Source organism: Ambystoma mexicanum, chromosome 3q, assembly GCF_040938575.1.
Source record: "Ambystoma mexicanum isolate Mex_15411 chromosome 3q, UKY_AmexF1_1, whole genome shotgun sequence".
NCBI lineage: Eukaryota > Metazoa > Chordata > Amphibia > Caudata > Ambystomatidae > Ambystoma > Ambystoma mexicanum.
The window spans coordinates 1,270,498,956-1,270,526,314 of record NC_090926.1 but is presented as its reverse complement, the minus strand read 5'-3'; the positions used below and the strand labels follow the sequence as shown (position 1 = coordinate 1,270,526,314).

The following is a 27,359-nucleotide window of genomic DNA, read 5'->3' as shown; positions in this document are numbered from 1 at the left end:
GGGAACGTGAATTAGTTGAGGTTGCTGTCGGTCCAGAGAAGTCCTGTCACTCTGGTACGGGGAATCAGTTTTCATCCAGGAAAGAAAAAAGGTTGTATTTCCGTGCTTTAAAAAGAAAAGCCTCCAAATTCCAAACAAAACGAGGCAGAAAAGACTAATAAAGTGATAAGCACCAATATAAATATAGAAAGTGGCATCGACCTTGATGAACTCTCAGAGGAGAGTAAAAGAGTCCAACAGCTATATGGTGGGACATCTGCCAATTCTACCAGTAAAGGTATTACTCAAAATGACTTGTTTGGTGTCTCAAAAGATGAGGATAGGCTGTCTCTCAAAATAGCGGCAAATAATCAGGTGGATCGAATAATTTCCAGTAAACAAAGAGAATTTACTTCTAGTTTTACAAACCGATTGCAAATAAAAAAAGCAACACAGGAGTTCAGATATCTGAAGCCAAAGGGAATACATTAATGAATGCTCCTTGTGCCTCTCAAGAATCTCCTAAAATAGAGGGTATTGGTCAAATAGTGGCGAAATCTCTGAAGGGATCAAAAAGTAACATCATACACAATAAGCAACTGGGAAGTGAACAAACATATCCCCAGTGCGAAGTGTGAGCCCCTCTGTAAAACAGCAGGCTCTTATAAGGGTAAACCCTCCCCTCATTCGGAGAATGACAGTTTGCCGCTTACCTCATTAAATATTATTGGTTGGATGAGCAATGCTGATATTAATGGTGATAAGCGCCTTAATCAATCCTTCATACTACAGGCCTTTCAGAAAAAATTAGCTCTTAGAACCCTAAATTCTGGGGACATCGAATGGATCACGCTTCCAGCAATGAATAATCATCGATGGTGTGTCAATTCCAATCCTATATTATAACAGATTTGATATAACAGCATCAGAGGGATCTTAAGTTAATTGGACTAACCCCCTTTCTTTTTGATTCTCTTGATGAGGCAATTACCTTCAATGAAACACCGGAAGAAGTAGAAAAGCCGCAAATGATAAATGATATTAGGCCTCCGACGAGTGTCAATCTTCTCATGTGGGCTAAGAATACCATGCTTCATAACTGTACTGATATTATATTGTGTCGGGAAACCATGTGTAGACACAAGTTTCAAATGCAAGGCTTTACTGCATTTCATGCATAGGCCATGAGAGGTGAATTTGGGAGACCCTATGGGGGCCTAGCAATATTTATGAATACGAACCTTCTGATAAAAATAAAGATGGTACATTCTTCCACAGCTATATTAGCGATATTAGTATCCCTTGGTGATGCTCCTCATATTACATATTTAATGATTTCAATCTATCATAATCCGGCTCATTTGAAGTTGGAAATGATGCTTAATAGTATTGCAAAGATCTTGGAAGAAGTTCTATCTCAGAACCCGGATTGTAGCATACTTATAGGATGGGATTTCAATGCATGTTGTTCAATTGCTGATAATACATGTAAAGGGCTGGAAATATTTGATAATTATTCTCAGGTCAATGTGAGAGGGCAACGATGGATATCTTGAATATTGGGATATTGTATTTGTGAACTTTCACCCAGCATTCCCCCAGATTACCTGGAGGAGTTTTTTTTTAAGACCTCGTGTATCGATGCCTTTGTAGTTTCAATATGTTGGGACAATGCAGGGAGATTGTAACAACAGACCCGGGGGGGTGGAGGGGTGTTAAGATGGATTTCTGAACTCGGACCTGGAGGGGCAGAGGTTCAGAAGGCCAGCCTAGTTTCTTGGAACAGGGTAACCTCTGTACAAGCCAGACCAATCAGGGTAGCGATGGCGGCGGTCAAGACTAAGTCTCAAGAGGGGTGAGGGGTGACTGAAAGACCTCAATGAGCACACAAAGCACGGACACTTACAAATTACTCCAAACAGGTGTTATATTAAAAATATAGACACATTTATTACAGGGCCTTTGTAACATCGACCATAGCAAAGAATCACAATAATACTAAAGTAAACCAACACATCACAATCAATACAATATATATACAAGACCGAGGGGTCTAAGGAGTTATGAGCACGTAATATGTAGACCACCTAGATGGGGAGGAAAACAGGCAGTGCAAGTAATCATTAGGCCCAGTTCGACATCAGAAATACACCTACCTAGGAGGAAGTCCGAGCCCTACGAAGAGAGGAGCCTTATGCTCAAAAGTACCTGCACGCGCTGGTGCCAATGGATAAAGTAGGGTCTCTTCAAGGGTCTCAGGCAGTTCAGGAAGGTGAATGAAGCGATGCAGAACAAGTCCCCACTACTCAAGCAAGGCCTCCACTTGTGGGCAGAGGCAGGGTGAGAGTGTGGGATAGAGTCGCTATTTCGCAACAGCGGTAGAAAAGAAACGTGTTCCTGCGCGAGGGGCCACCGGTTGGGGTATGGACTACTCACCGGTCCCCGATGCAGCAAGACCCAGACTTCTCCAGTTCAGTTCACGTTGCTGGCAGGTTCAGCTGTGATGATCAGGACGTCTTGACACCGTGTAGATTCTGTGTAGCAAGGTCAAGGGTGTCCCAAATGCAGCGGACGTGCACAGGTTGTTACCGCAGCAGGGCAACACAGCAACTGCGTTTACTCCGATCCGGCCGCACTCCTCTCACTTCAGACCTGGGAATGCCAAGTGTACGAAATTAGGTGTGAGGGTGCCGTGGATGCAGAGCAAGCAGTAGACCAAGTTTCGAGGGCTTCCCCGAAACGGCGGCGGTGACAAAAGCAAAGCGTCCTGCGTAAGCTGGTCAGCCCACTGGTTGGCCCAGGGACACTTCCGAAGAGGCTTACTTGCAGGGTTTGATGAAGGTGCCGGGAATAGTTGATCCCACTATTCCAAAGGGTCGAAGTGCCTTCGCAGACCTTCTAAGACGATCAGATGCAGAGGGGTCTTGCAGGACGACAGCACTTCAGGGTGCCAAACCTTCAGCGGGTCACCAGCGGTTCCTCGACTCAGCTTCTTGTTGCAGGATACTTGGCTCCTTATCCCTTGTTCGGTGTGAACTCAGGAGATCAACATGGTAGTGGTGTTTTCAGCCTCCTCTAATCCAAAGTTCCCTTCGCGCCAAAACGGAGAGGACGCAATGGGATATCTGCTCATAAACACTCACACCATACGTGGACCTATTACAGACCACGGTGGTCCCAGGCATTCAGGCCACTCCAGACTCTCTGGCACCCAGGATGTGTATTGGGAACAGACATCCCAACCCACATCCTGGAGGCACACACAAGGCATGCAGAAGCCTGCGAAAGCGTTGGGTTTCGTGGGAAAGTGCATGACCAAATAAGGATGGACCCGGGTCGGCTCGACCTGGGGAAGGTGAAGGGGCAAGACGGTCAGAGGACAGGACAAAGAACCTCGTGGCATGGCCATTCTGGGAGCCAGGCCACTCATTTGGGCAAAACGCAGTAAGCGCGGATAGCATAGCGAAAAAGGGTTCAAATCACGAGAGAAACGATAGCTGCCACCAGTCCTGTCCGTGACACACTTGCACAGTTCATAATAAGTCCAGCGAGAGTTACTAGGGCCTTTGGAATGACTAGAGACGCAAGAGTGCGGTAAAGTAAGTTACAGTGCACTCTTGTTTCATGTTGCACCAAAGTTGCAACATGAGGAAAGGGCTAAGGGAAACGAAATCTCCCAGTACTGACTGTCTTAAGGGCATGTCAGTTTCCCCATAAGAATTGAGCGAAAGCCCAGTGGAGTGCGGCAGAAGGCTGTGCTTCTCTGGCAAAATCTAGATCAGGGTGTAAAACAACAGCAAAAAGATTGGGGGTTGCCACATGGAGGGAAAATTACATACAATTATGAAATCTTTCCTAACAGGGGTCGTGGGGGGTGGCTTCGACCATCTAATGTTTTGTTTGACTATCCAACTGAATGTCCCGATATTGATGGGTGACAAGAACCAAGTTTAGTTTAGTTTATTTATTTATAATGCGCGCCTCACCCAGGGGTATCTGGGCACAGTACAAGATGATGCCGTTTCTTAGTTACACATAGTAAAAAAGGCAAGTCAGGATATTTAACATATGTACATGTAAAGATACAGATTATGCGTAGTTACAGGAGAAAGCAGTATGTGGTAAAAATACATATTGTAACAGTTGCATGCCAGTGTGTTCAAGGGCGTGAGGTGTACTTAGAGCGGGTTGTCCCTGGTAATAAGCCAATTCTTCATTTTGTTTCTGAAACTGTGGAGAGATTGATTCGTCCTAAGATTGGGTAGGAGAGAGTTCCACAATTGGGCACCAGGCTGATCTGGTGATTCTGGCATATTGTTTCAAGGTGAATTTAACAGCGAGATATTGGGGGGCTGCGTTGTTAAGGCACTTGTATATTAGGGATGCGGTTTTAAGTTGGATTCTTTCTTTAATGGAGAGCCAGTTATGGTCTCTTCTTATGGCAGAGATGTGTTGTCTGCGAGGTATGCTCAATGCTGTCCAGAGAGCGTTATTCTGCAGGATCTGCAATTTCTTGATGATGTATTTGTTGGCCCCAAGATAAGGTCAGCTGCAGTAATCAATTTTAGACAGGACCAGGGCTCTGGCCAGCGTGATGCAACTTTTCATTTAGAGGAAGGGTTTACAGGCTAGAATGAGCTTGCAGGTGTATGCGCTTGCCAGGACTGTAGTGCTGACCTGTTTTTTCATATTTAGGGAGGAGTCAAGATAGAATCCCAATGTTTTTACTTTGCTAGCCACTTTGATGAGGTTGCCATTGATGTTAAATGATTGGTATTGTTCGCCTAATTTGGTGATGCTATTGGGGGTGGCTAAAAGGAAGAGTTCTGTTTTTTCATCTGTAAGCGGATTCAATTCAACACTACAGCTAAGTCAATGCCTAGTCTGGGATGCTGAGGGAAACCCTTATTGATATATTTTTATGTCCAGGTCGTTTACTCTGGATGACAACCCTTATATATATAACACCCCTCTTTTAGAATCCCCCTGACCCCACTGAGCCAAGAAGTAGGTTTGTTTTGCAAATTAAAAGGTTTATTTGAAAATTAAACAATATATATATATATATATCACACTTTTATAATAAATTAATATTTGATAGCACACTTGTGAAGATGATTGTGATCAACAATGGATAATGTTACAGTGGTACACTCTTTTTGATAGCTTAGAAGTGATATGGGGGGGATAAAGTAGCTGAGAATGCTTTTATGGCTTCAAGGACAATGCAATGATGAATGAAAATGCAGTACAGAAAATAAACTTGATATGACTTCAACAAAAGACAATGTAATCACTTTTCTTTGACAATTCACCTCCCCCCCCTCTATGCAAGGTAAAGAGATGGGAGGAAACCACACAGTTCTCAGGAATGCAATCAAATATAATTCAGTTCCCCCCTAGCAAGCTTAGAGGAAAACAGGTAGGAGTTTGAAACACAGGCAATATACTTTGATGTGGTATGCAAAGAAGTGAAAAATATGCTAAAATGATTTTAATTCCCTATAGGAGATTCAGGGTAGGTGATAGATACTTTGAATCAGTTCAGGCCAGCCCTATCAATGATTCAGGGATGGTTATTAGGTTGAAAACAGATTTCAGGGATGGAAGCAAAGACAAATATTTTTACACGTGGCTGAAATTAAGCAAAATGTCAAATCGCGGCAAATTTAGTCGCGTGCGTCAAGCGCAATTACGGAGGCACTATAATGAGTAGGAAGTCGGTTCTAGGTTTGTTGGAAAGCCTAGAATCTTAGCTTTAAGAAAGTTAAATCTCGTTCCTAGCACAAACGGTTCCGGAGATACGGCCGATTTAGTAAAGGTAGTTTTTCGGATTTGAAATTTTAAAGCTCAGAATGACAGATGACAGTTTTCAGTTTTAAAGATGACAGAATGACACGATTCTAGGAGGCAGTTCTAATAAGCTAAAATAGTTTGGATTAGATTATTTTAGATTATTTTAAACTAAGAGATTGGTTTTGGCACAGTGCTAGCTGGGTACTCACACTAGATTTTGGACAGCAATGCGACTTCGTCACCGATCGGCTGGTCAGGATTGGCTGGACTTCTGCTAGCAGTTCTTCACAGCGATCTGGCCTCGGGTTCTCTCTGGTTCCGGATACAGCACTGCTTTCTGGATACTGCTATAGGTTCTTGCAAAAGTTCTTGGCAAAGAATTCAAACAGCTCGCCCAGCTGTTGAATAGTTTGGTTGGTTTTGAGGCGTGCTGAAGAGGATTCAGCTTGTTGATGCAGGCCTCTCTGCTACAAATTCTGGAGTTAATTTCTGGTCTCTGGAGATTGATGGATTTGAAGTCTGGATCTCTGGATGTGAAGTCTGAAGTCTCCCGGCAAAGCGTCCCGCAAGAAAGTGGAAAGTGAATGTCTCTACCTGGGTTTCAATGTTCCTTTTATGTGTTTTGAAAATGGGTGTGTGCCTGGGCCTAGCTAAGCCTGCCCCTCTCACTTATCATTGGCCAAGCTTTCCTCTCTCCCTTGATTGGGGGAAAGAAATGGAGTGTCAGAGTGATGCTGTAGGTTTTATGGTCAGAGGAACTTCCCCTTGTCAAATTGCACACAAATCTATTTCTGACCCAAATACATATTTATCTATGTACCATTTTTCTAACATTATAGGTCCAGTTAACATATTTTCTGTAGCACCAAACCATCCGATCCCTGTCTTTGTACGATGTCGTGTCCACTTATGACAGAATTCTCCCCTTTTCATCCAGATAAAGACCTCTAAATCTTTCCAGATTTTACACAAATGTGCACCAGGGATATGGGTTTCAGATGATAAAGTGTCAGATTTTTAACATGCATACATTTGGAGTAACAACCTTTTTTTCCGCTACTATCCACAAGAACATACCACAGGGTCCTAACACCTCTTAAAATGTGCACAGAAAAATCACAAGAATGATGATGTTATTTATATAATTTTGTCCGCACTGTGAATTATCCATCTTTTTAAAATCATGCTCTGGCCCCAAAGGGGTGTGGTTTTCCAAAGCACATAGTGGAATTTCTGGTTTATACACTTCCCGCAATCTCAGCTTGCTCTCACAGGCACTGTCCCTCCCAGTTTCTCCCAAGAGGAAGCCATTTTACGACCCCCTAATATAACATTTGCCTGAGCCAGGGACAGTGCTTTGTTTAGTTTCCTGTAGTCCCCAGGTGCCACTCCCCTAATTCAATCAGAGCGGTGTCATCTCCTTTTGGCAGGGGCAGCAGGATGCAGCCAGGCCTGGGAACACAGCTGCTGAGCAGGTTTCACTCCTGTCGGGGGTAGTTGTCAGGCAGAATTCAGCTAAATGTCAATTTAGTTCCCAGTTTTCTACATTCAAATCAAACTGACAATTTTTGCACATGCAGCTAGAATGCTGATTCTAAGTTCAAAACTATGACATTTAAACAATTGCAACCTATGAGACACTCACAAGTAGGTCACTCATTTATTCTAAACATTTCGATTTTAGTGGCTTTAAACCCAAATTCACTTAAGCTGCTGACATCCCCAGCTATGTTTTATATATATATTAAATAATTACTTCCTTCAAGTCATTTCAGAATATAGTTTTACATTGTATCCACCTCTCAGAAAGTCTTTCCTTGGCCTGGTTTGGGTTCATTTGTTCAGTTTTACACAAAAGACTGGTGGTTTTAAAACACCGGCTTTCTGATAGTGGTGAGCACCAGTATTGCATCCATTTTTGACATTAAGAAAATTAATTCCCCACAGTTCTGGGTTGCTTTTGGCAATCAGCATTGCCATTCCCAATGGTTTCAGGCTACTGTGTGTGTAGCCCAATGGTGGTTTTAGGCAGTGCCCTCCTGCGCTCACAACATAGGCAAAAAATGGGTGGCAGCCTATTCTTCATGTTTTCCCTGTGCACTCTCTGGGGAGTTCTGGCCATCATGATGTGTTCAATGCCAGTAATGCACAGTTTTATGGTAGGGCTTGGATGCATGGATAAAAAAACATTCCACACATCATTCAGGCAGAGACCATGTCTGGCCATTCATCCATGCCTGAATGATAAGGTACATTTTGTTCATCACGGCTAGGTCCTAGGCATAGTCACCTGTTAATGGGATTAGGATCTGGGTGTCATCGGCATAATTTGTGTAGGTGACATCCACTCGCAGCCTGCGTAATTCAAGCCATCACCGGCACCCACTCCAACTTAATTGCAGACTCTTCCGAGAACCTATCATTCTCCCGAAATGTAAACCCAAAACACGACTAGCAATCCTGAAACCAGTTCAGCGTGGGATGAGGGCTGCTCTTATAAATGCACGCTCTATGGTAGCCCATGCTACCGACATAGCTGACTTACTACACAATGAAAACTTAGACCTCTTAGCTGTTACAGAATCTTGGCTTCACCCAGCAGCCGGCCCAGCAATTATGCTAGCGGTGCCAGACGACTACACCCTCCTAAAACTCGACCGTACCACCTCTCGAGGTGGTGGCCTCAGTATTATAGCTAAAACGAACCTATCAGTGAATCTCTCACCACCACACTACATAAGTTCCTGTGAATCACTAACGGCTAAGTTAACTCTATCTAATACACAGTCTGTATCCATTCACCTAATATACAGACCTCCTGGTCCATTAGGTATTTTTGAAGATGACTTAACTAATATTATATTGCATAATCTCAATAACTCCTCTCAAAGCATCATATTAGGAGATTTCAACCTTGGTCTTAACGACCCATTAGTCACTAATGCCACTATAATCAATAACACCCTAGAGGAACTAGGTTTCACTCAGAAAATTACAGCCCTTACCCATACCAAAGGTAGAACCCTGGACTGGCTAGCTGTGCACAATTGCCCACTTACAGTCTCATCCATAATTCCACAGCAGTGGTCTGATCATCACCTGATCACATTCTCCCTAGAGCCCACACCACCGCTGCTACCTAACAGCATAGCGCCAGCTGTCCCAATGAGAAATAAGAGAAACATCACTCCTGAAAACCTTATTCCTCTGATTTTACCTACTCTTAACGCTATCCCTGACCATTCAGATCCCTCAACCATGGTAGATCTGTATAATAAAGTAATGCTATCTTCCCTTGATGCCATAGCACCTCTCAAAGTGAGAAAGAGCAAACCTCGCAAACATGTGAACAATTGGTTCTCTCCTCACCTTAAGGCTATCAGACAGGAGAAACGATGCTATGAAAAAATCTGGAGATCAGATCCATCTGAAATTAATAAGATAAACCTAAGTAATTTAGCTTCCCAGTACAAAAAAGAAATCATCCTTGTAAAACAAACCTCTTATGACCTTCGGATCTCTCAAGCGAAATCTAATACTAAAGAGCTCTTCTCAATTCTGAAAGAAATAGAAACTCCTGTCCAGCCGCCTGACTCATGCATCAAGGACAAAAACTGGTGCACAGATATTCAAAATGCTCTTGCCAATAAAATTACTTCTCTGCAAACTAAATCAGCAACAAAAAAGAATCCCTCCTCTCCGCCTCCAAACTGAGTAACACTAGTTCTACTCCTCCTCAACCTACCTGGACGTCACCTCCTGTGCAAACCCCCCTCTTCAACTTCAGTAAAGTCTCTACCAAAGAGGTTGAAAAAGTTATTCCTGCACTCAAACCTTCGAACTGCCATGGGGATCTATGCCCGGCACAACTGATAAAGGATGCAGCCCGAGAACTCTCACCATTTATCACTAAACTAATAAATGCATCCTTCACAGTCTGTACCATACCTAACAATCTGAAACAATCGTGGGTCCTCCCACTCCTCAAAAAAATGAAACTAGATCCTGCCATCCCTACCAACTACCGTCCCATCACTATAGTGCTGTTTCTTCTCAGAATCCTTGATAAAATAGCATACCAACAAATTCAACAATACCTTGAACTTAACCATCTCCTAGGAGTCCGACAGTCAGGCTTCAGAGCTCAGCACGGGACTGAGACTGCGCTTATAGATCTTAAGGCACAGATAGATGAAATGAGGGGTGATGGTCCTGTTACTTCTCGATCTCTCAGCTGCATTTGATCTGGCCAACCACGAGATCCTCTGCACACACCTACAATCGGCAGCTAATTTCTCCCAGAAGGCAACTGAATGGATTCAGTCCTTCCTCAACTACCGCACTATGCAAGTTTTTGCCCCTTCAGCAGCCGCTGACATTATGCCCATTACCTGTGGTGTTCCACAAGGTTCTGGTGTCTCCCTCACCCTGTACAACATTTTTACAAAGCCCCTTTTCGATGATCTAGATGGCCTGGGTATCACCTACACAAACTATGCTGATGATACCCAGATCCTCATCCCACTGACGGGGGATTATGACAAGGATTTGGTCTTTGTAAATCGAGTGTACATCATCATCCAGGCATGGATGGCCTCTCATGGTCTATGCCTGAATGATGACAAAACACAACTCCTCACCCTAGGCACTGCACACAACCTCAATAAATTAGGTCAAAACTACTCATCTTTTGTCATTGACAATAATATCATCACCGTAGCCAAGGAGGTTAAAACCTTAGGATTCTATTTAGACTCAACGCTCACCTTCAAAAAACAAGTCAATGCCATGGCTTCCACCACATCTTATACATGTAAACTCATTAGGGCAGCCAAACTGTTCCTCTCACCAAACAACTGCATCACTCTAGCTAGAGCATTGATCCTATCCAAGTTGGATTATTGCAACGCGCTCTACGTAGGCAGTAACAAATACATTGCAAATAAAATTCAAACCCTACAAAACAATGCCTTAAGAGCAGCACTAAGCCTCCCAAGGAAAGCACATATCTCAGAGACGAAAATATTGTACAATTGGCTTTCCACAAAAGATAAGATTTTCCTCAAATCGGTCTCCCTGACCCATAAATGCCTACACCAAGCGGCCCCTCAATATTTGATAACGAGATTCACCAGACCGACTTCTTGCCGCCCCTCTAGAAAAGCCAATTTAAACCTCCTCCTTGTCCCAAGATTTAAACGTACTATGTCTGGAGGGAATAGCTTTCCTGTCAAAGCAGCACAATTTTGGAACTCCCTACCACCATCTCTCAGGGAAGACCTTCCCTACCCACAATTCAGATCTAACACCATCCGTTGGATCAAGGAACATGACATCAACGCTAAGACACCTAATCTCTTCCACTGCTGCGCCTATTGTACATTTTGTTTAATCTGTATATCCTCTTACCGCTATGCTTAGATATATCTATAACTTGTAACTATGTATTTGTATTTTGTATTTGTATTTGTTTTATTTGTAACGCGCACTATCAGGCTCTGAGGCATCAGGGCGCAACTTAGACATGGTTACATGAGCGAACAGTTACATAAAATCAACAAATTTACCGTACATAGTGATCAGGGCATACAGGCAATATATACATATATACAGACGTAGCTTGTGGCAAGCGTTTGCCGAAGTGGGTCTGGGCATCAAGGCTGGTTAAAGAGCCAGGATTTGGTTTTAGATTTGAAGGGGTTAAAGCTTTCTTCAGCACGGATGGTGAGAGGGAGAGCATTCCAAAGCTTAGAGGCTAGGACGGGGAAGCTAGATCCACCCGCCTTTTGGAGTTTGAACCTGGGAATGGTTAGGCAGTGGGTCTGAGCCGTCCTTTGCGGGCGGGTAGGCGCATGTCTGGAAAGCCGGCTGCAAAGATATGGTGGGGCTTGGTTAGCTATGCATTTGTGGGTGAGGCCTAAGACTTTCAGTGAAATTCTCTGTTTGACCGGTAGCCAGTGTAGGTTGGATCTGGATTCCGAGATGTGATGGTTTCTAGGGATGTTTAGGGCTGCTCTAATAGCATTATTTTGGGTAATTTGCAGTTTGTTCAAGTTCTCTTGGCTCGTTCCAAGGTAGAGGGCGCTCCCATAGTCAATTTTAGCCATGATGAGCGTTCTGGCTAGGGTGACAGTGTTGGGTGTAGTCAGAAATGGCCTGCAGGCTGTAATGAGTTTGCAGGTGTAGGCTGAAGAGGATCTGACTGCGTTTGTTTGTCGGGTTAGTGATAGAGTGGCGTCAAGATAGACGCCAAGAGTTTTGGTGTCCTTCGAAACATGGATGGTGTTGCCATTGATGATAAATGATTGGTAGGATGTCTCAAGTTTACTGAGACGTTGCGTGGTGCCCAAGATGAGGAGCTCGGTCTTGTCATCGTTGAGGCATAACTGGTGTTGCGCCATCCAGGCTTGGATGACCAGGTAGACCTCATTCAGGGTCTTGGTGTCCGCCACGTAGTCACCAGTGATAGGAATGAGTATCTGGGTGTCGTCCGCGTAGTTAGTATAGGAGACACCCAGATGGTCAAGTACATCAAAGAGTGGTTTTGTAAATATGTTATAGAGCGTTGGTGACACACAAGAACCCTGGGGGATGCCGCAGTGAATCGGGGAAGGATCTGCAGCTGCAGATTGAGAAAAGACCCGCATAGATCTATTGCTCAAGAAGGATTTGATCCAGGCCGTAGCTGATGGTGAGAAGTGGGCGGCTGAGTGAAGATGCTTGCATAGGATTTGGTGATTGACCAGATCGAAGGCCGCAGAGAGGTCAAGTAGAAGTAACATGGCAAGTTTGCCGTTGTCCTTTAACACTTCGATCTGGGTTTTTAAGTCTAGTAGAGCTGTCTTAGTTCCGTGTCTGGGACAGAAGCCGGATTGTCTGAGACCTAGGAGATTGTTGGCTTCCAAGTGCTCTTGGATTTGCAGGTAAGCTGCACGGTCCAGGATTTTTAATAGGAACGGGACAGTGGTGATGGGTCGGTAGTTGGTAGGTATGCTGGCGTTGAGGGAGGGTTTTTTAAGCAGGGGGATCACCCAAGCGTCCTTGAGGTTGTCAGGGATGGTACCCGTTTTGAAGGATGAGTTGATGAAGGATGTGATGAAAGGGGCCAGATAGTGGGCGGATTCCTTGATAATTGGGGCAGGGCAGGGGTTGCCCTGGCAGTTGGATGGTTTGATCCTCAGGATAATGTTTTTAACCTCCGCACTGGTGTCCGGTGAGAAGGTAAATCGATTACAGTTTGGGACGTCAGGGGAGAAGGCCCCTGCGGCGGTTGGAGGGTGATTGTACAATTTTAGGTTAATATGTTTGGCTGTAATTTTGGATTGAATCATGGTGATTTTATTTAGTAATGCTGCCTGGATATTGGTGCACCATTTGCTGTCTTTAATGCAGGTGTCAAGGGGGGCAACAGGGTTTCAAGCTCTTTTAGGATCTTAAATAGTTCCTTAGAGTTGGAGTCAGCATGCAGAATGCGATTATTTAGGGATTCTTTTTTCGCTTCTATAATGGCTGCTTTGTATGAGAGCGAGGCCAGGAAGAAGCCGTCTTTATGCACGTCAGATGGGTGGCTTTTCCAATGGTTTTCAGCGGTGCGTTTGGATTTATGGAGTGCTCTTAGCTGTGGGGTGAACCAGGAGTTCAAATGTGCATGTGGTTTGGCCTTCCTCAGTTTGATGGGGGCGATAGTATCTATAGCTGTCAGCATGCTACAGTTGTAGATGTCAGCTAAAACAGTTGGGTCATTACAGGCATCAGTGGCCGCATTAAGTGTAGGGAGTAGTAGAGGGAGGAGTTTCTCTTTGGTTATGTCCTTTTTGTTTCTGGTTGGGAGCACAGGTGCTATCACGGTCGGGATGCGTGGGGAGGCTTTAATATTAAAGGTGATAATGTGGTGGTCTGACCAAAGGGGGTAGTGGCTAGGGCGTTGATGTTGCAATTAGAACTGGCTAACCAGTCAAGGGTCCTGCCTTTGGAGTGCGTGGGCCCTAGAATGTGCAGGGTGAAGTCGGAATTGGCGAGAGTGTTTTCCAATTCGAGTGCAGCGGGATCATTAGGGTCACTAAGTCCCAAGTTGAGGTCGCCAAGGATGATAATTTGTGAATTCGTTTTGGTGTTATCAAGGAGGAGGGTGGATATGTCACCAACAAAGGTCGGTGCGGGGCCTGGGGGCCGGTAGATTAAGTGGATGGTGGCTGTTTGGTTGGGTGTTAGTGTGAGTTTGACTGATAGCAGTTCAGCAGACTCAGGTTTGGTATTGGTCATTACTCTTAGGTCCAGAGTGATTTTATGGATAATGGAAGGGCCACCACCTCTCGAGAGGGAAGCATAGGTACGGTCGCATCACATTATGCTGAAGCCGGGTGGTATGGCAAGGGATAGTGACGGACCAGAAGCGGCATGTAGCCAAGTTTCGGTTATGGCAATGAAGTCAAGATCTGACGATGTTATAAGGTCTGCTATGACTAAGGCGTGGGCAGGGAGGGATCTGGCATTGATAAGAGCGCCTTTGATGACAGGCAGTTTCACCTCTGAAGAGGGGGTTTTGTTGATGTTGGATGCTACTGGTAGGCACAGGAGTGTGTGTCGTGATTGCTTTGGAAGGATGCAGCGCATACGGCGTATGCGGAATCTGGTGCCTAATCTTTTATTTCTGAAAGAAGGTGGGCATGGTTGGTTCGGCGTGGGCTTGCTGGCAAAGTGTTCAAGCCAGAGGGCCGGGTCATTGAGGTAGGGGTTGAGGAAGGTGGTGATGTGTTGGGTGCCTGAGGTGGGTGTCAGTGCATAATTCGTCATGCGCAATGTTTGTGAGACCGGGCTAAGGCGAGACAATGTCGGGTGGCTGAGGGTGAGTGGGCCGTATCAGATGTGTGCGTGGCTGAGTGAGGATTGTTATTCCAGATGACACAGAGTGGAGCAATAAGAGGAGGAGCGCCCTAAGGAGCATGGTAGATGCAGTTCAGTGTTTAGCTAGGGCAATACATCAACAATAAATCGACAGTAGGCAGATTCGATTTTAGCTAAGGCAGTGCAAAATCAACAATAGGCAGGTTCGATTTTAGCTAAGGCAGTGCAAAATCAGCAGTAGGCAGGTTTGATTTTAGCTAAGTCAGTGCAAAATCAACAATAGGCAGGTTCGATTTTAGCTAAGGCAGTGCAAAATCAAAAATAGGCGGGTTCGATTTTAGCTAAGGCAGTGCAAAATCAACAATAAGCAGGTTCGATTTTAGCTAAGGTAGTGCAAAATCAACAATAGGTATGTTGCTTGTGAGCTAAGCAGCATCTAGGGCAGTGTGCAGACTAGGTGCAGGATGCTGCCTACTTCAGGATAGACAGGACATGGACTACTGGTGGTTGGGGCAGTGTAAGTGCGCTGGCCGTACGATGCATTAGGTGGGATAAGATTGCATGCCACGTGCGTGGGAGTTAGAAGATGAAGTTCTGCGAATGTTAGAGGGTACTGGTCAGCCGTGCTGAGTGTTATTTAGGCAGGTTGCTAGGTGGCTATGCGATCGTGGCTGGCAAAGATGTGGGTGGCAGGGGGCTTGATGTTGAATGTTACCTCGTGTGGGTAGTCAGGTCCGGTTCCCCAAGGAGGAAGGTAGAGTCATCTGTCGTGGTGCAACCGGATGCATTGTGGACCGAGGATCTTGAGGAACATGCGCGTGTGTTCTTTCAGCAGGAATAGAGTGGATGCTGTTGTGCTCCTGGGGAAGCCCGAAGGGCAAAGGCCCTGGCCCGTGCCTTGGACGCCTTCGGACAGGCTCCAGACAGGCTTGGATCCTTGTGGAAGGGATCCTTAGGTGTATATACACCTATAGTTCTATACTATATTTGAATATTTTAACCTAGTTGGATTCATTTACTGCGTGCTCTGTAACTTAAGTTGTACACTCCTCTTGCTGCTTTGCGCCCTGCTACCCACGGGTTAGTCGCGCTTTACAAATGATAAAAACAAACAAACAAACCCAAGTGATCCAACAATGGTTTGGTAAATGCGTTGTACATGGTAGGAGATACACATGATCCTGCATGTAATTGGGATCGGGGTTGCAGCTGCAGAAGTCGAAAACACTCTCATCGACCTATTGCTTAGGAAAGAGTTAATCCAAGCTATGGCTTCAGGTAAGAAGTGCGACGTGGTGGAGAGGTGGTTACAATGGATCTTATGGTCAACCAGGTTAAAGGCTGCCGAAGGATCCAGTAGGAGATGGAGGGCTGAATTTCCTTTATCTTTGAGGTCATCTATTTGCGTTTTAAGTCAATCAAGGCTGTTTCAGTACCATGTTGTGGCCTGAAGCCTGATTGACGGAGGCCTAATAGTTTGTTGGACTCAAGGAAGTTTTGTATTTGATTGTAGACAGCTTTGTCTATAATCTTCAGCAGGAATGGGACTGTGGTGATGGGTCTAAAGCTGGTGGGTATATTATGGTCAAGGGATGGTTTTTGTAGGAGAGGCAGTACCCAAGAGTTCTTCAGGTTGGTAGGTACAGAACAAGTATTGAAGGAGGCATTGATAAGTGAAGTAATAAAGGGTGCAAGGATGTTTGCTGCGTCCTTAATGACACTGGCTGGGCAGTCATCTCCTTTACAGTTTGATGGTTTGAGGGAGGCTATAATTTTTACTACTTCTTGGAGCGTTACTGGCGCAAACTTGAATCGTTGTGAGGAGGTGCAGATAGAGTGGCTTTGTTTTTGAGTATGGTCTTGTGGTGGCAGGGTGGATATTTTGTCAATGATTTTCTTTTGGAGCAAGGTAATTTTGTTGGCCAAAGCTCCCTGAATATTGGTACACCAGGTTTGGTCTTTGGTACAGAGATGTCTGTGGTGGGGGAGGGGGGTGATTCGAGTTCTCTGAGGATGGTAAAGAGTTCTCGGGTGCTTGAACTTGCTTTATCGTTACTTTTGTTGTAGGTGTATGTTTGGCTGCTATAATTTCGTCTTTATAGTTGGTAGTGATTTTAAGCAGGGTTTCTTTATTAATGGTGGAGGGGTTATTTTTGCAGATGGTTTCGTATTTCCTTTTTTCTTTCCTAAAATCTTTAAATTTAGGAGTAAACCAAAGGTGAGCAATTGGTTTGCTTTTGCACATTTTTAAAGGTGCAATAAATTCAAGGGCATTGTTGATTGTTCTATTGTACAGATTAACAAGTTCATCAGGGTTTGAAGGTAGTGATAGAGACTGCAGGTGTTCAAGAAACGGCCTTTTTGTTGTTGTTGGTGGGGTCCAGAAGGGTAAAATAGTAGGCAATGGTCTGTCCACAATAGTGGTTCGATGGCCGTTATGTTGGTTGGGCAGTTGAGATCTGCTAGCCAGTCCAGGTACATCCTTTGTCATGTGTGGGAAGGATAACTCTCTGGGTGAGGCCTAGTTCTGACAAGGAATTGGCTAGGAGCAAGCCCGAATGATCGGCTGGTTCATTAAATCCCAAGTTGAAGTCACCTAATATGAGGATTTGGGATGATGGTTTAGTGTTGGATGAGATAATATTGTTGATGTCATCTTCAAATGAACCTAAAGGACCTGGAGGACGATAGATTAGGTGCATGGTTAAGGTTTGTGACGTGGAGAGGGGCAATTTTACGGACAGTAGTTCACAGGATGAGGTGGAGACATGGTGGATGGCTCTGAGGTTAAGTGAGAATCTGGCAATGAAGGCAGTCCTCCCCCCCAAACCCCTCTTCTGTTTGATTCTCTGTCAGATCGGACAACAGTATAGTTATCTGGTGTGGCAATAAAGAGCGCTGGGCCTGCAGCTGCATGAATCCAGGTCTCAGTTATTGCCAGGAAGTCCGATTTCCTGTAAAGTATTAGATCAGCAATTTCAGCTGCATGGGCGACTAGTGATCTGGCATTGATTAATTCTCCAGTGATGGTAGTGCTGGTTTTGATGGTGGAGGCTTTAGGTAATGTGGGTTTATGTGTAGCTTCAGTGGAGGCTTTGCAGTGTTTTGGTGATAGTTTTGTTATGCTTACCCTATTATTATTAGTAGGAGGGGCAGTGGTAGGTAGGTTGTAAGATCTGCTTAATCTGGAGCCGAGTCTAGAATTTCTTGCTTGAGTTGGGGTCGGTATTGTGGAATTCATGACGGTATGGCTGGTGCTGGAATCTAAGGAGTCTAAAGATCTCCTTCTCCTGTAGTGATTCACAGGGGCTGATGAAGATGTGGCCAGATTTGCAGCGTTGTTAGAGCATTTTAGTCTTAGTGGGGGTAAGAAGGGTGTTGGTTTAATATTAAGGTCGACTTTAAGTGGTGGGAGAAAGGAAGTCGGTTTGATGATATTGTCCATGGAATACGGTTTAGGCATGGTTATTGGGTTGCAAGATATTTGTATTGGTATTCTGAGATTCACAAATGCAGGCCAGGACATCAGGGTAGCAGTAATTAGGATGCAAATAGCTAGTACAGTCTTATCCAAGCTATTATAATATGACGTGCACTGAAGGGACACATTCTGCTAAAAAATGGTTGTGTGGCAGGTATATAGTAAATCTATATCTGGTCTGTGCACAATTGGCGTGGAACAACGGCAGACAGGGCAGGCGTGTAGTCATCACATAGATTTAAACTGGCATACAATCAGGGCAAGGCAGATGTATAATCAACGCAGAGTTAAACTGGCATACAGTCAGTGCAAGCAGTTGTGTAATCAGCATGTAGAGTTAAACTGGCATAAAATCAGGGCAGGCAGTTGTGTAATCAATGCATAGAGTTAAACTGGCATACAATCAGGGCAGGAAGTTGTATAATCAGCGCGTAGAGTTATACTCCTATGTCCCGTCCCCTTTCCTCCATACTTATGGGACATCTCTCCGTCCTGTGGGACGGGACCGGAGCACTTTGTAAAAAGCATCCAAAATTTTTTCCAAAAATGTGTCCTTCCTCTCTTTCTTGCGCGGGGCCCGGCACGCGGCCGTAACCCCGCCCACCTTGGCTCTGCCCCACGCATCGCCCATCAGTCCTTTTCTCCGCTCGTTCGGGACTGGACGCACTTGCATCCTCGGAAAATTTTCTTCCCTTTTTTCCTCTCTGGCTCTCGCTAGCGATTGTGTACTAGTCTGTCTATGTCGTTCAAACTAGACTTTCCAGATAGTTCATCGTGTCACCGTCGTTTTGCGAGGGCGGATCCCCATCCTCTTTGTTTAGAGTGCTTGGGTCCAAATCACCGTTGGGACTCCTGTTTTTACTGCGACTCCCTTTCGGTCCGGGCACTTCAGCGTCGGTTGGAGCGGTGGGAGGAGGTGTTCCGACGAACTCCTCCTTCACATTTTCAGGCGTTCATCGACGAGAAGAAGAAACGCCCGGTAAGTTCTTTACTTTTCAGAGCACCCTGGCCGGGGATACCTTTCCGGGTTCCTCTCTGGCCGGGAGGGGCGTTGATCGCCCTGAGGTGTCCGTTGGGCCTAATAATTGTACCGGAGTTTTCTCTGAGGGTCTCCTTAAGGGGCCTGTGGATACCGGAGTACGCTCCGAGGCCCCTCCTGTGGGGGGCTGTTTGTGGACCCAGTTCTACTGAGTCGTGGGGTACCGGAGCTCGCTCTGAGGCCTCTCTGTCGGCTTCCCTCAAAAATAAGACCTGGGTGCGCCCCGAGGCCTTGGGGCTTGCTGTTACCGAACGGATGTTCGAGGCCCGCGCAGATAAGGCTGTTACCGGACCTGGGTCTGAGGTCCCTCGTCCAGAGGATAAAGCTACCAACAGTTCTGAGAGGCCTGACAAGGCCTTGTCGGTGAAAGCTGTTTCTCACCGTTCCCGCTCTTGCGGTGACACCAGACCTGTTGAGGGGGCAAAGAAGCAAAGTTCTTCTTTTACCGGCAGTGCCGAGGTCCTTCCTTCGAAGGATAATTTGGCGGTTGGTATGTCACAAAAACATTCCAGGCCTCACAGTACCAGCTCTGCCGAGGTCCCTTATGTTAAGGCTAAAGTTAAAACCCCTGATCCATCAACGGGGACCCCTGCCTCACTTCCTCACGTGCCGCAGTTCCCCTCAGGTGAGGACAAAATGGCGCCCGTTCCCGCCACGACCGCGGCGGCCATTTGGGTGGACATAGAGTGCCTTGTGCGCATCCTTTACGCCATCGGCCTCAGGTGTAGGGCTCGGCCCCTTGGGTGGACATAGAGTCCCTTGTGCGCATCCTTATCGGCCAGTTTATGACTGGAACGCTTGGATGCCTCTTCCGCACAATGTTTCGTTGCCTGCAGGGTCGGCACCGTTGATTTATGTAGAAACATCGGTGGAGGGGCCAGTGTGGCACCCGTCCCCGTTACGTCCCTGGATTTGTCCACCTCATGAGAGGCCTCCTCAGGTTCCGAAGCAGTCTCCAGAGGAAGCTTTTTTCAGTACATTTCAAACGCTTATGCGTACCGACCCCATGAGGGAGTATTTCAAAGGGCTTTTTAGGGAGATATCTCCTCACGCGCCTCCGGCTCCACCTGTTCCTCCGGTGGTTCCGCCGGCACCTCCCTTGCCTACGGTGCCTCCCCCGACTCTTCCGCCTTTGCCCCCATTGTCCCCTGTGGACAAAGCAGCGCCTGACACGGTTCAGCAGGATCCTGATCTGTCGGATGACGCACAAGCGATGAGGACAGCGAGGACCTTCCCCGCTCTATCAGAGCTTTTCATGACCAGGTCTGAGGTTTTGGTTCTCAGAACTTCAACACCTGTCGGTGTATCTGCCGATCAGGTTACCAATGACCCCCGATCTTCTTCATCAAGGGGAACAGCAGATGTGGCACCCCTCCCCACAATCGCTCTGCTTGGCGGCATGGTGCCTGAGTTCAAGTCTTTGGAGCATCTTAACTTGTCTACGGATAACATGCGTATTATCCAGGCATCCAGGAAACCCTCGACCAGATCCCAATACAGGAGTAAATGGCTCAGGTTCTGTCATTGGTGTTTGGAAAAGCAGTTGGATCCAAGGGTGGCTACGATTGACACAGTGCTGTCCTTCGTGTCCTCCCTAGCAGAGTCGGGTGTTCACGTTCTGTCATGCAGAACTTACCTTTCAGCGGTTTCCGCTTATCTTTCTACAGACCAATGCTCTTATTTACTGAGTAACCCAGTGGTTAAGAGGCATTTTGCAGGCTTGACACACCTCTACCCTCCGGTTCATAGTCCGCACCCGCCGTGGGACTTAAATGTAGTCCTGACGACGCTGTGCCATAAACCTTTTGAACCAATGGCCACGGTGGACCTCAAGTACCTATCCTGGAAAGTGTCCTTTGTGGTCGCCGTTACGTCAGCGAGGAGAGTGAGTGAGCTCCAGGTCTTGTCAGTAGAGCATGCTTTCTTGGTCTTTCACAAGGACAAGGTAGTCCTACGGACAAACCCGATCTCCCTACCGGTCTTTTTTCCGAACCGTGCCTCAGAGGCTGAAAAGGTTCTGCACTGTCTTGATGTCAGAAGGGCTCTTAAATTCTACCTTGACAGGACTTCCGAGCTTAGGAGTTCTTCTCAACTTTTTGTGACCTTCGGTAACCCTCAGGGTAAGCAGGCGTCTAAGGCGACTATTTCTCGGTGGATCGCCGCCTGCATCACAGAGTCTTTCACCGTTCAAGGGCTGAAACCTCCTAAGGGTATTCATGCACACCTGGTGCGGGGCAAGGCAGCCGCGGTTGCTTTTCAGAAATATGTCCCCTGGGAGTCCATCGCTAGGGTAGCTACTTGGGCCTCCCCATCTGCTTTTTGTAAGCACTATTGTCTTGAAATGAGCTCAAGAGTTGATGCTCTGTTTGGTCAGGCTGTGCTGAAGAACCTTTTTCAGTAAGGGGTATTTCCATCCACCCGTAGTTCCTGTTAGGAGTGCTTGGGAATCTCCCATAAGTATGGAGGAAAGGGGATGGGACGTAGGAGTATAACCAGGTTACTCACCGTAGTGACCACCTTACTCCTAGTCCATAGTCCCCTTTCCTCCATACGCCCGCCCGCCGTCCCCTCTAATAAGGTTCCCCTGTTATTGCTAATAGGTCTCTGACCTGGCGATAGAAAAGGACTGATGGGCGATGCGCAGGGTGGAGCCAAGGTGGGTGGGGTTACGGCCACGTGCCGGGCCCTGCGCAAGAAAGAGAGGAAGGACACATTTTTGGAAAAGTTTTTGGATGCTTTTTACAAAGTGCTCCGGTCCCGTCTCACAGGACGGACAGATGTCCCATAAGTATGGAGGAAAGGTGACTATGGACTAGGAGTAAGGTGGTCACTACGGTGAGTAACCTGGTTAAACTGGCATACATTCAGGGCAGACAGTTGTGTAATGAGTTATTCTTACATACAATCAGGGTATAGAAAAAGTATGCCAAATGGGCAGATGACAAGTTAATAAAGTTAGATCACAAGGTGAGGCGACCTGGTAATAGGTGTAGTGAGCAGGCGAGGAGCTTGATGCAAACCAGACGTCATTAATAGTCAATCAGAAGACGAGCTAGTATGGTTGGTGGGGTGCAACGCTCGGCAGTCATTTGGCTTACCTTGGTTGGCAAAGGACCAGGAGGGCCGGCAGCGCAACGCACCAGTGCGCAAACAGGCACAATACAGGGCCTTGACCTTGCAGGCCCTCAAAGGAGAGGGCCGGCTTCTGCCTCGCCGGCAGCCACACGTAGGATAAATTCCTGATTGTAACCTAGAAACAGGAGTCTTCTTGGAAGGTGATCGCCTGGGTATATCACTTCGTTGGAGTACCTACCTATGTGGCAAACTTAATTTCGTGATTAGCAATCATCTGACTTTTGATGAAAACTCAGGCTTGCGACTTAATTCACTGCAAAAGAAGGTTGAAAGACACATGTTGGTAATTCGCATGTCATTAGCTAAGTTAGCAAACATCCACGATGCAACAAGGAAAAATCACTCCCACCAATACAGCAGGGAGATTCAATTGGCAAAGCGTTAAAAAAACTGTGAAGTAAGACATTTAATAGCAAGCTATTTATAGCAGGCAGAGTTTCTTACGAGGAAGAAAACTCTTTTCAATGTTTATCGTAACAAATGTTTAAATTTCAAACGATATATACACAATTTGAATAATTAAAAGATGATTGCTAACCTTTGTCGCAATGATAGGAGATCCACATGGGCTATGCTCAAGGCCGATACGCTGAGAGTTAGGAATGATCAAACAACTCATATCTCTGCAGAAGTATGGATACAATTTTTTACATGTACATTTAAGCTACCGACTTTTTCTGTAATTCAAGCAAATAATTGTTACCTAGTGAAATACCTGTGTGGGCACTAGAGGATGTTGAATTAGCAATAAAGTTGTTTAATTATTCTAAAGCAGCATGCCCAGACGGCATGCCACCTTGTGTATTGAAACGCAACCCGCATTTTTGGGCGCTTATCCGAAAAAATGCAATTTGATAATATCTTTTTAACATCTAGGATACCTCCATCATGGTTACACTCTATCATGGTGCCGATAGTTAAAAAGGGGTTGTCAACAGAACCCAATAATTTTCGTCAAACTGCACTATTAGATGCTGCTGCTAAAGTATTTTACATCACTCTGCTACGAGAACTTCAGTACATATAAAACTCAACAATATTTTTTCACGATTTCAGATTGGATTCCGATCCCAAATGGGCACCACATTGAATGCGACCATCTTGGCCATCTGCTAATGAAATCGAAAGTACACAATGCTGGCCCCTTATACATAGCCTCAATCGACCTTACTGCTGTGTTCGATTGTGTAATTCTAGCCTGCTATGGGAAAAGATGGCCCGGTTGGGTATTCTAGCCCATTTAATCACACTCATTGCAAAATTACACCATAATACTGCTTATTTGGTAAGGGTGAATTGTGCAGGAGCTGCTTCAGAACCGATATCAACAGAGATGGGGGTTAAACAGGGTTGCAACTTGGTGGCAATCCTGTTTAACCTATTTCCCTGTGATATTGACGAGATTTGGGCACAGAACATCAGCTTTCAAGCACGGCTGGGCCATTTGAGAATGAACTTGCTTGCCTTCTCAGATGATATTTTGTTTTTGATCGAACACATTTTGGCCTGCAAGCAAAGCTGGCACTGTTTGCCCAATACTCAGAGGCGCATAATTTACAGTTTAATGCCAAAAAATCTAGGATTGTTATCTGAAGAAAAAAAATCCCATTACATAGGTGGACCATTGATGGAATAAGCATACCCCATGCAGTCTCCATTAAATACCTAGGGTACGAATTGGCTGATACTAACTCAGCAGAAATGTGGAAAGAAGTACTAAATAAAAAGGTGAAATCCCTATCTACACAGATGTGTATCGTGTGTACCAAGCATTGTAAATACTCATTAATACCTGTGATTGAGTTTTATACCCTACATGTAGAGGCAACCATCTTGTATGGCTTAGACACTTGTCTAACACCAATAGATAAAATCCTTGACCAGATACAGGGGGGCTATAGAAAAGTACGTTGAGATTGGCCAAATCCCTGCCTAATGCAATTATTCGGCATGAGTTAGGGCTTTCCTCTCTATCGGCAAGGCTCCATTAGCGCTCCCTATCTAATCTGACTAAGATGCTTTTTCCCCCTCCAAATTCATTATACGAAAATTTAGGAAAGATGATTGAGGAACGGAATCCGCCCTCAGTTATAAAATATTATGATAGCATGCTAGCCCTATTAGTTGAAATGTGGCTCAAACCGGAGGATTTAGAATTTAGGCTACTTCATGCCAAAAAAAAGTTTTGAATTAGATTGGTGTAAAACAATTGATTGCATCTCTGAATTGTCATTTTATAAGGAAATTGCAAAATTTACAACGAAGCGTTTGCCTCTGCAAATATACATAGTACAATTTCCATGCAATAAACTGCGGGGCACCAACCTAAGGTTTAAATTAAACCAAACTCCCACTTATGAGAGTGTTAAGAACTGGTATCCTAAATTCATTTTGATGATAAGAGTAACTGTAGATTTTGCAATGAAAATGATCAGAAAGAGACAACAAACCCCCTGGCGATATTGTCACCATTTTGAAAGGTTGCGCACACAAATCTTTGGAAAAGATCAATTAGGTACTAAAGCCCAGCCAGAGAATGGTTTTGGACTTCATGTATGTGGGGAAAATCTACCAAGGTCATCCTCTCGTTGTCAAGACTGCTCATAATTATTAACAAGGAACTTGCCAAAAAGCTTGTACTTATGTCTGGTGTAAATGACGGTGAATACGACCAATGAATTGTAAACTGTGTGTGAGAAGTGCAATGATGCGACTAAGTGATATGATGTTACGCTCCTGGGCTGGGATCAGTTAGTTAAGGGAAGGAGGCGAAAAAGAAAAGGAAAGAAAATGTTGCTTTAACCAAATTGTGATAGTGACGGATCATATGCAGGTAATATGAACGTCTCTGTAGTGTTACAAATTGATATTTTAATGTATGATTATGATGAATATAAGAAAGTACATGATGATGATGAAATATGTTGAAATAATGAAGAAGTATTGTAATATGAATGTTGTAAACGTTTGTTGATCAAACCAAATAAATAAAAAAATAAAAAAGTGACTGCTGTTTTGCCTTTCAAAAGTATGTTCCTTGGGAGTCCATGGCGGCTATGTGGGCCTCCCCACCAGCTTTCTGCAAGCATTACTGCTTAGACGAGAGCTCCTGGGCTGATGCCCAATTTGCCACGCTGTCCTCAAAAACTTGTTTCAGTGAAGGGATTTTCCATCCACCCTTACTACGTTTGGTTGTGCTTCGGAATCTCCCACAAGTATGGATGAAAGCAGACGGGACGCAGGAGTATAACAAAGTTACTCTTCGTAGTGTCTACCTTACTCCTAGTGCATAGTCCCCTTTCCTCCATACGCCCGCCCGCCATCCCTTCTAAAATGTATCCTCTATTATTGCTTAAATGGTCTCAGACCTGGTGATAGAAAAGGACTGAAGGGCGATGCGCGAGGGGGAGCTCAGGAGGGCGACTATACGCCCACGTAAAAATAAAAGAAGGACAACAATTAAATGTTTTATGCTTTTTGACAAAAGTGCTCCGGTCCCGTCCTGAAGGACCGAATGTCCCACAAGTATGGAGGAAAGGGGACTATGGACTAGGAGTAAGATAGTGACTACACTGAGTACACTTGTTAAAAATTCACCCATCAAAAACTACTATAATGAGATTCATGTCAAATTAGAAGAAAGCCAAATGGCTATACAGGGTTGAATATGTAATGATAGTGCCATCCTTGTTAATAACTTATCTGGGTTTTACTATGGATGAAAATACCTCTGCTAAATTATCGTTTTCAAGACTTAAATAGAAAGCATCTCATTTTATTTCTCAGATGAAGAGACTTCATTTTAGATATTGTTGTTCTTCCATAATACCGCTGGTTGATTTTTATAAGTGCAAAGTCATTCCTGCTTTTTTATATGGACAAGAAATGTGTAATGTCTCATCCAATTTGAATTGGAAAGTAATAGAATCTGTGCTTTGGAAGAAAGTATTGAATGTCCCTAATTCAACACTGATGGTTTCATTAAGGTATGAATTAGAAATAACGTCTATACAAGGATGGCTTGAATGGAATGTTTTGACCTTTTACAGGAACTTACCAGTGCCTTCAAGCAATTCTTTGTATGTAGACTTAAAAGTAGAATAGCTAGTGAACAATTCTGTTTCTTTAAGAAATGCTGAAAAAATCTTAACCAGTATCGAACAAACAAAAGAGGATCTGTGAGGGAATCCCACCAAGGTTAATAAATGCTTATTTCTAAGCGACTGTGTGGATACTATTGAGCAGATGCAAATGCTAAAAGTCCACGCCTGCTTGTCATGTCTAGATAAGCCGTTGGGAATTGTCCTTGTTACTTACGAAACTTTCTGAATTCCGAATTCTTTGTTAAGAGGACTCTTCCTAAGGTTTAGGTTGAATATAATTCTTAACGGAGAGGTTTGTTACACAAGAGATAGCACGGGTACTGTTCCTAATTCCTATACACTGTGTAACGATAGCTTGAAGAAAACCTTAGAGCATCTATTGGTGTACTGCACGGCACTATGCAATTTAAGAGAACAATTGTTGGGAAAATATGGACAGAATGCTGGGTGACCTACCAATTGAGGCCTTTGGTTTAGAGCCTCCAGCAGTAACAAAAATGCATTCACTATTGTTGTTTTAAAGATTTTTTGAGTGCTGTTAATATAATTAATTTAAAACTGTGATTGTAATGTGGATTTTAGGTGCAATAATGTAATTTACTGGTTTTAGTCGATTAATGTACTAATTGTTGGATTGGTTTGAATATGATTGATCTCACTAATGTAACCAATTTACAAATAATTATAGAACAAAGTGGTTATTTCATCGAGGGGTCATGTTCATTGTTGTTATTTCTCTTTGCAGAGGAGGTGATTCTAGCGGAGGATGACACAGACGGTGATCCAAGGCATTTTGATGGTAATTCTCTTGCACCTTATGAGAATAAATTAATGTCCAGTAGCTTCTTTGGAACTAACTGGGGTCCTGGGCTTGCATGTAGGCCCTAGGTATAAAGCTCTTAACATCTAGCAACTGTACCGCCGTGATGCATTGCCCCCCAAGTAAATGTTGTTGCAAGAGTCACCCACCCATAATATGTGC

General features: G+C 44.7%; 1 protein-coding gene across 18 annotated transcripts in view; it reads left to right on the top strand.

The window, feature by feature from the left end:
* Positions 1–27,359, top strand: part of CACNA1A (calcium voltage-gated channel subunit alpha1 A) — a 2,932,691-nt gene that overhangs the window by 1,106,075 nt on the left and 1,799,257 nt on the right. For 11 of the 18 annotated variants that reach the window (XM_069604315.1, XM_069604309.1, XM_069604325.1 and 8 more), the window contains one exon: positions 27,123–27,177. In XM_069604315.1, coding sequence (XP_069460416.1) covers positions 27,123–27,177 — 55 coding nt within the window. The remainder of the gene's footprint in view (positions 1–27,122; positions 27,178–27,359) is intronic. The other 7 variants (XM_069604327.1, XM_069604317.1, XM_069604313.1 and 4 more) reach the window with 1 other exon arrangement.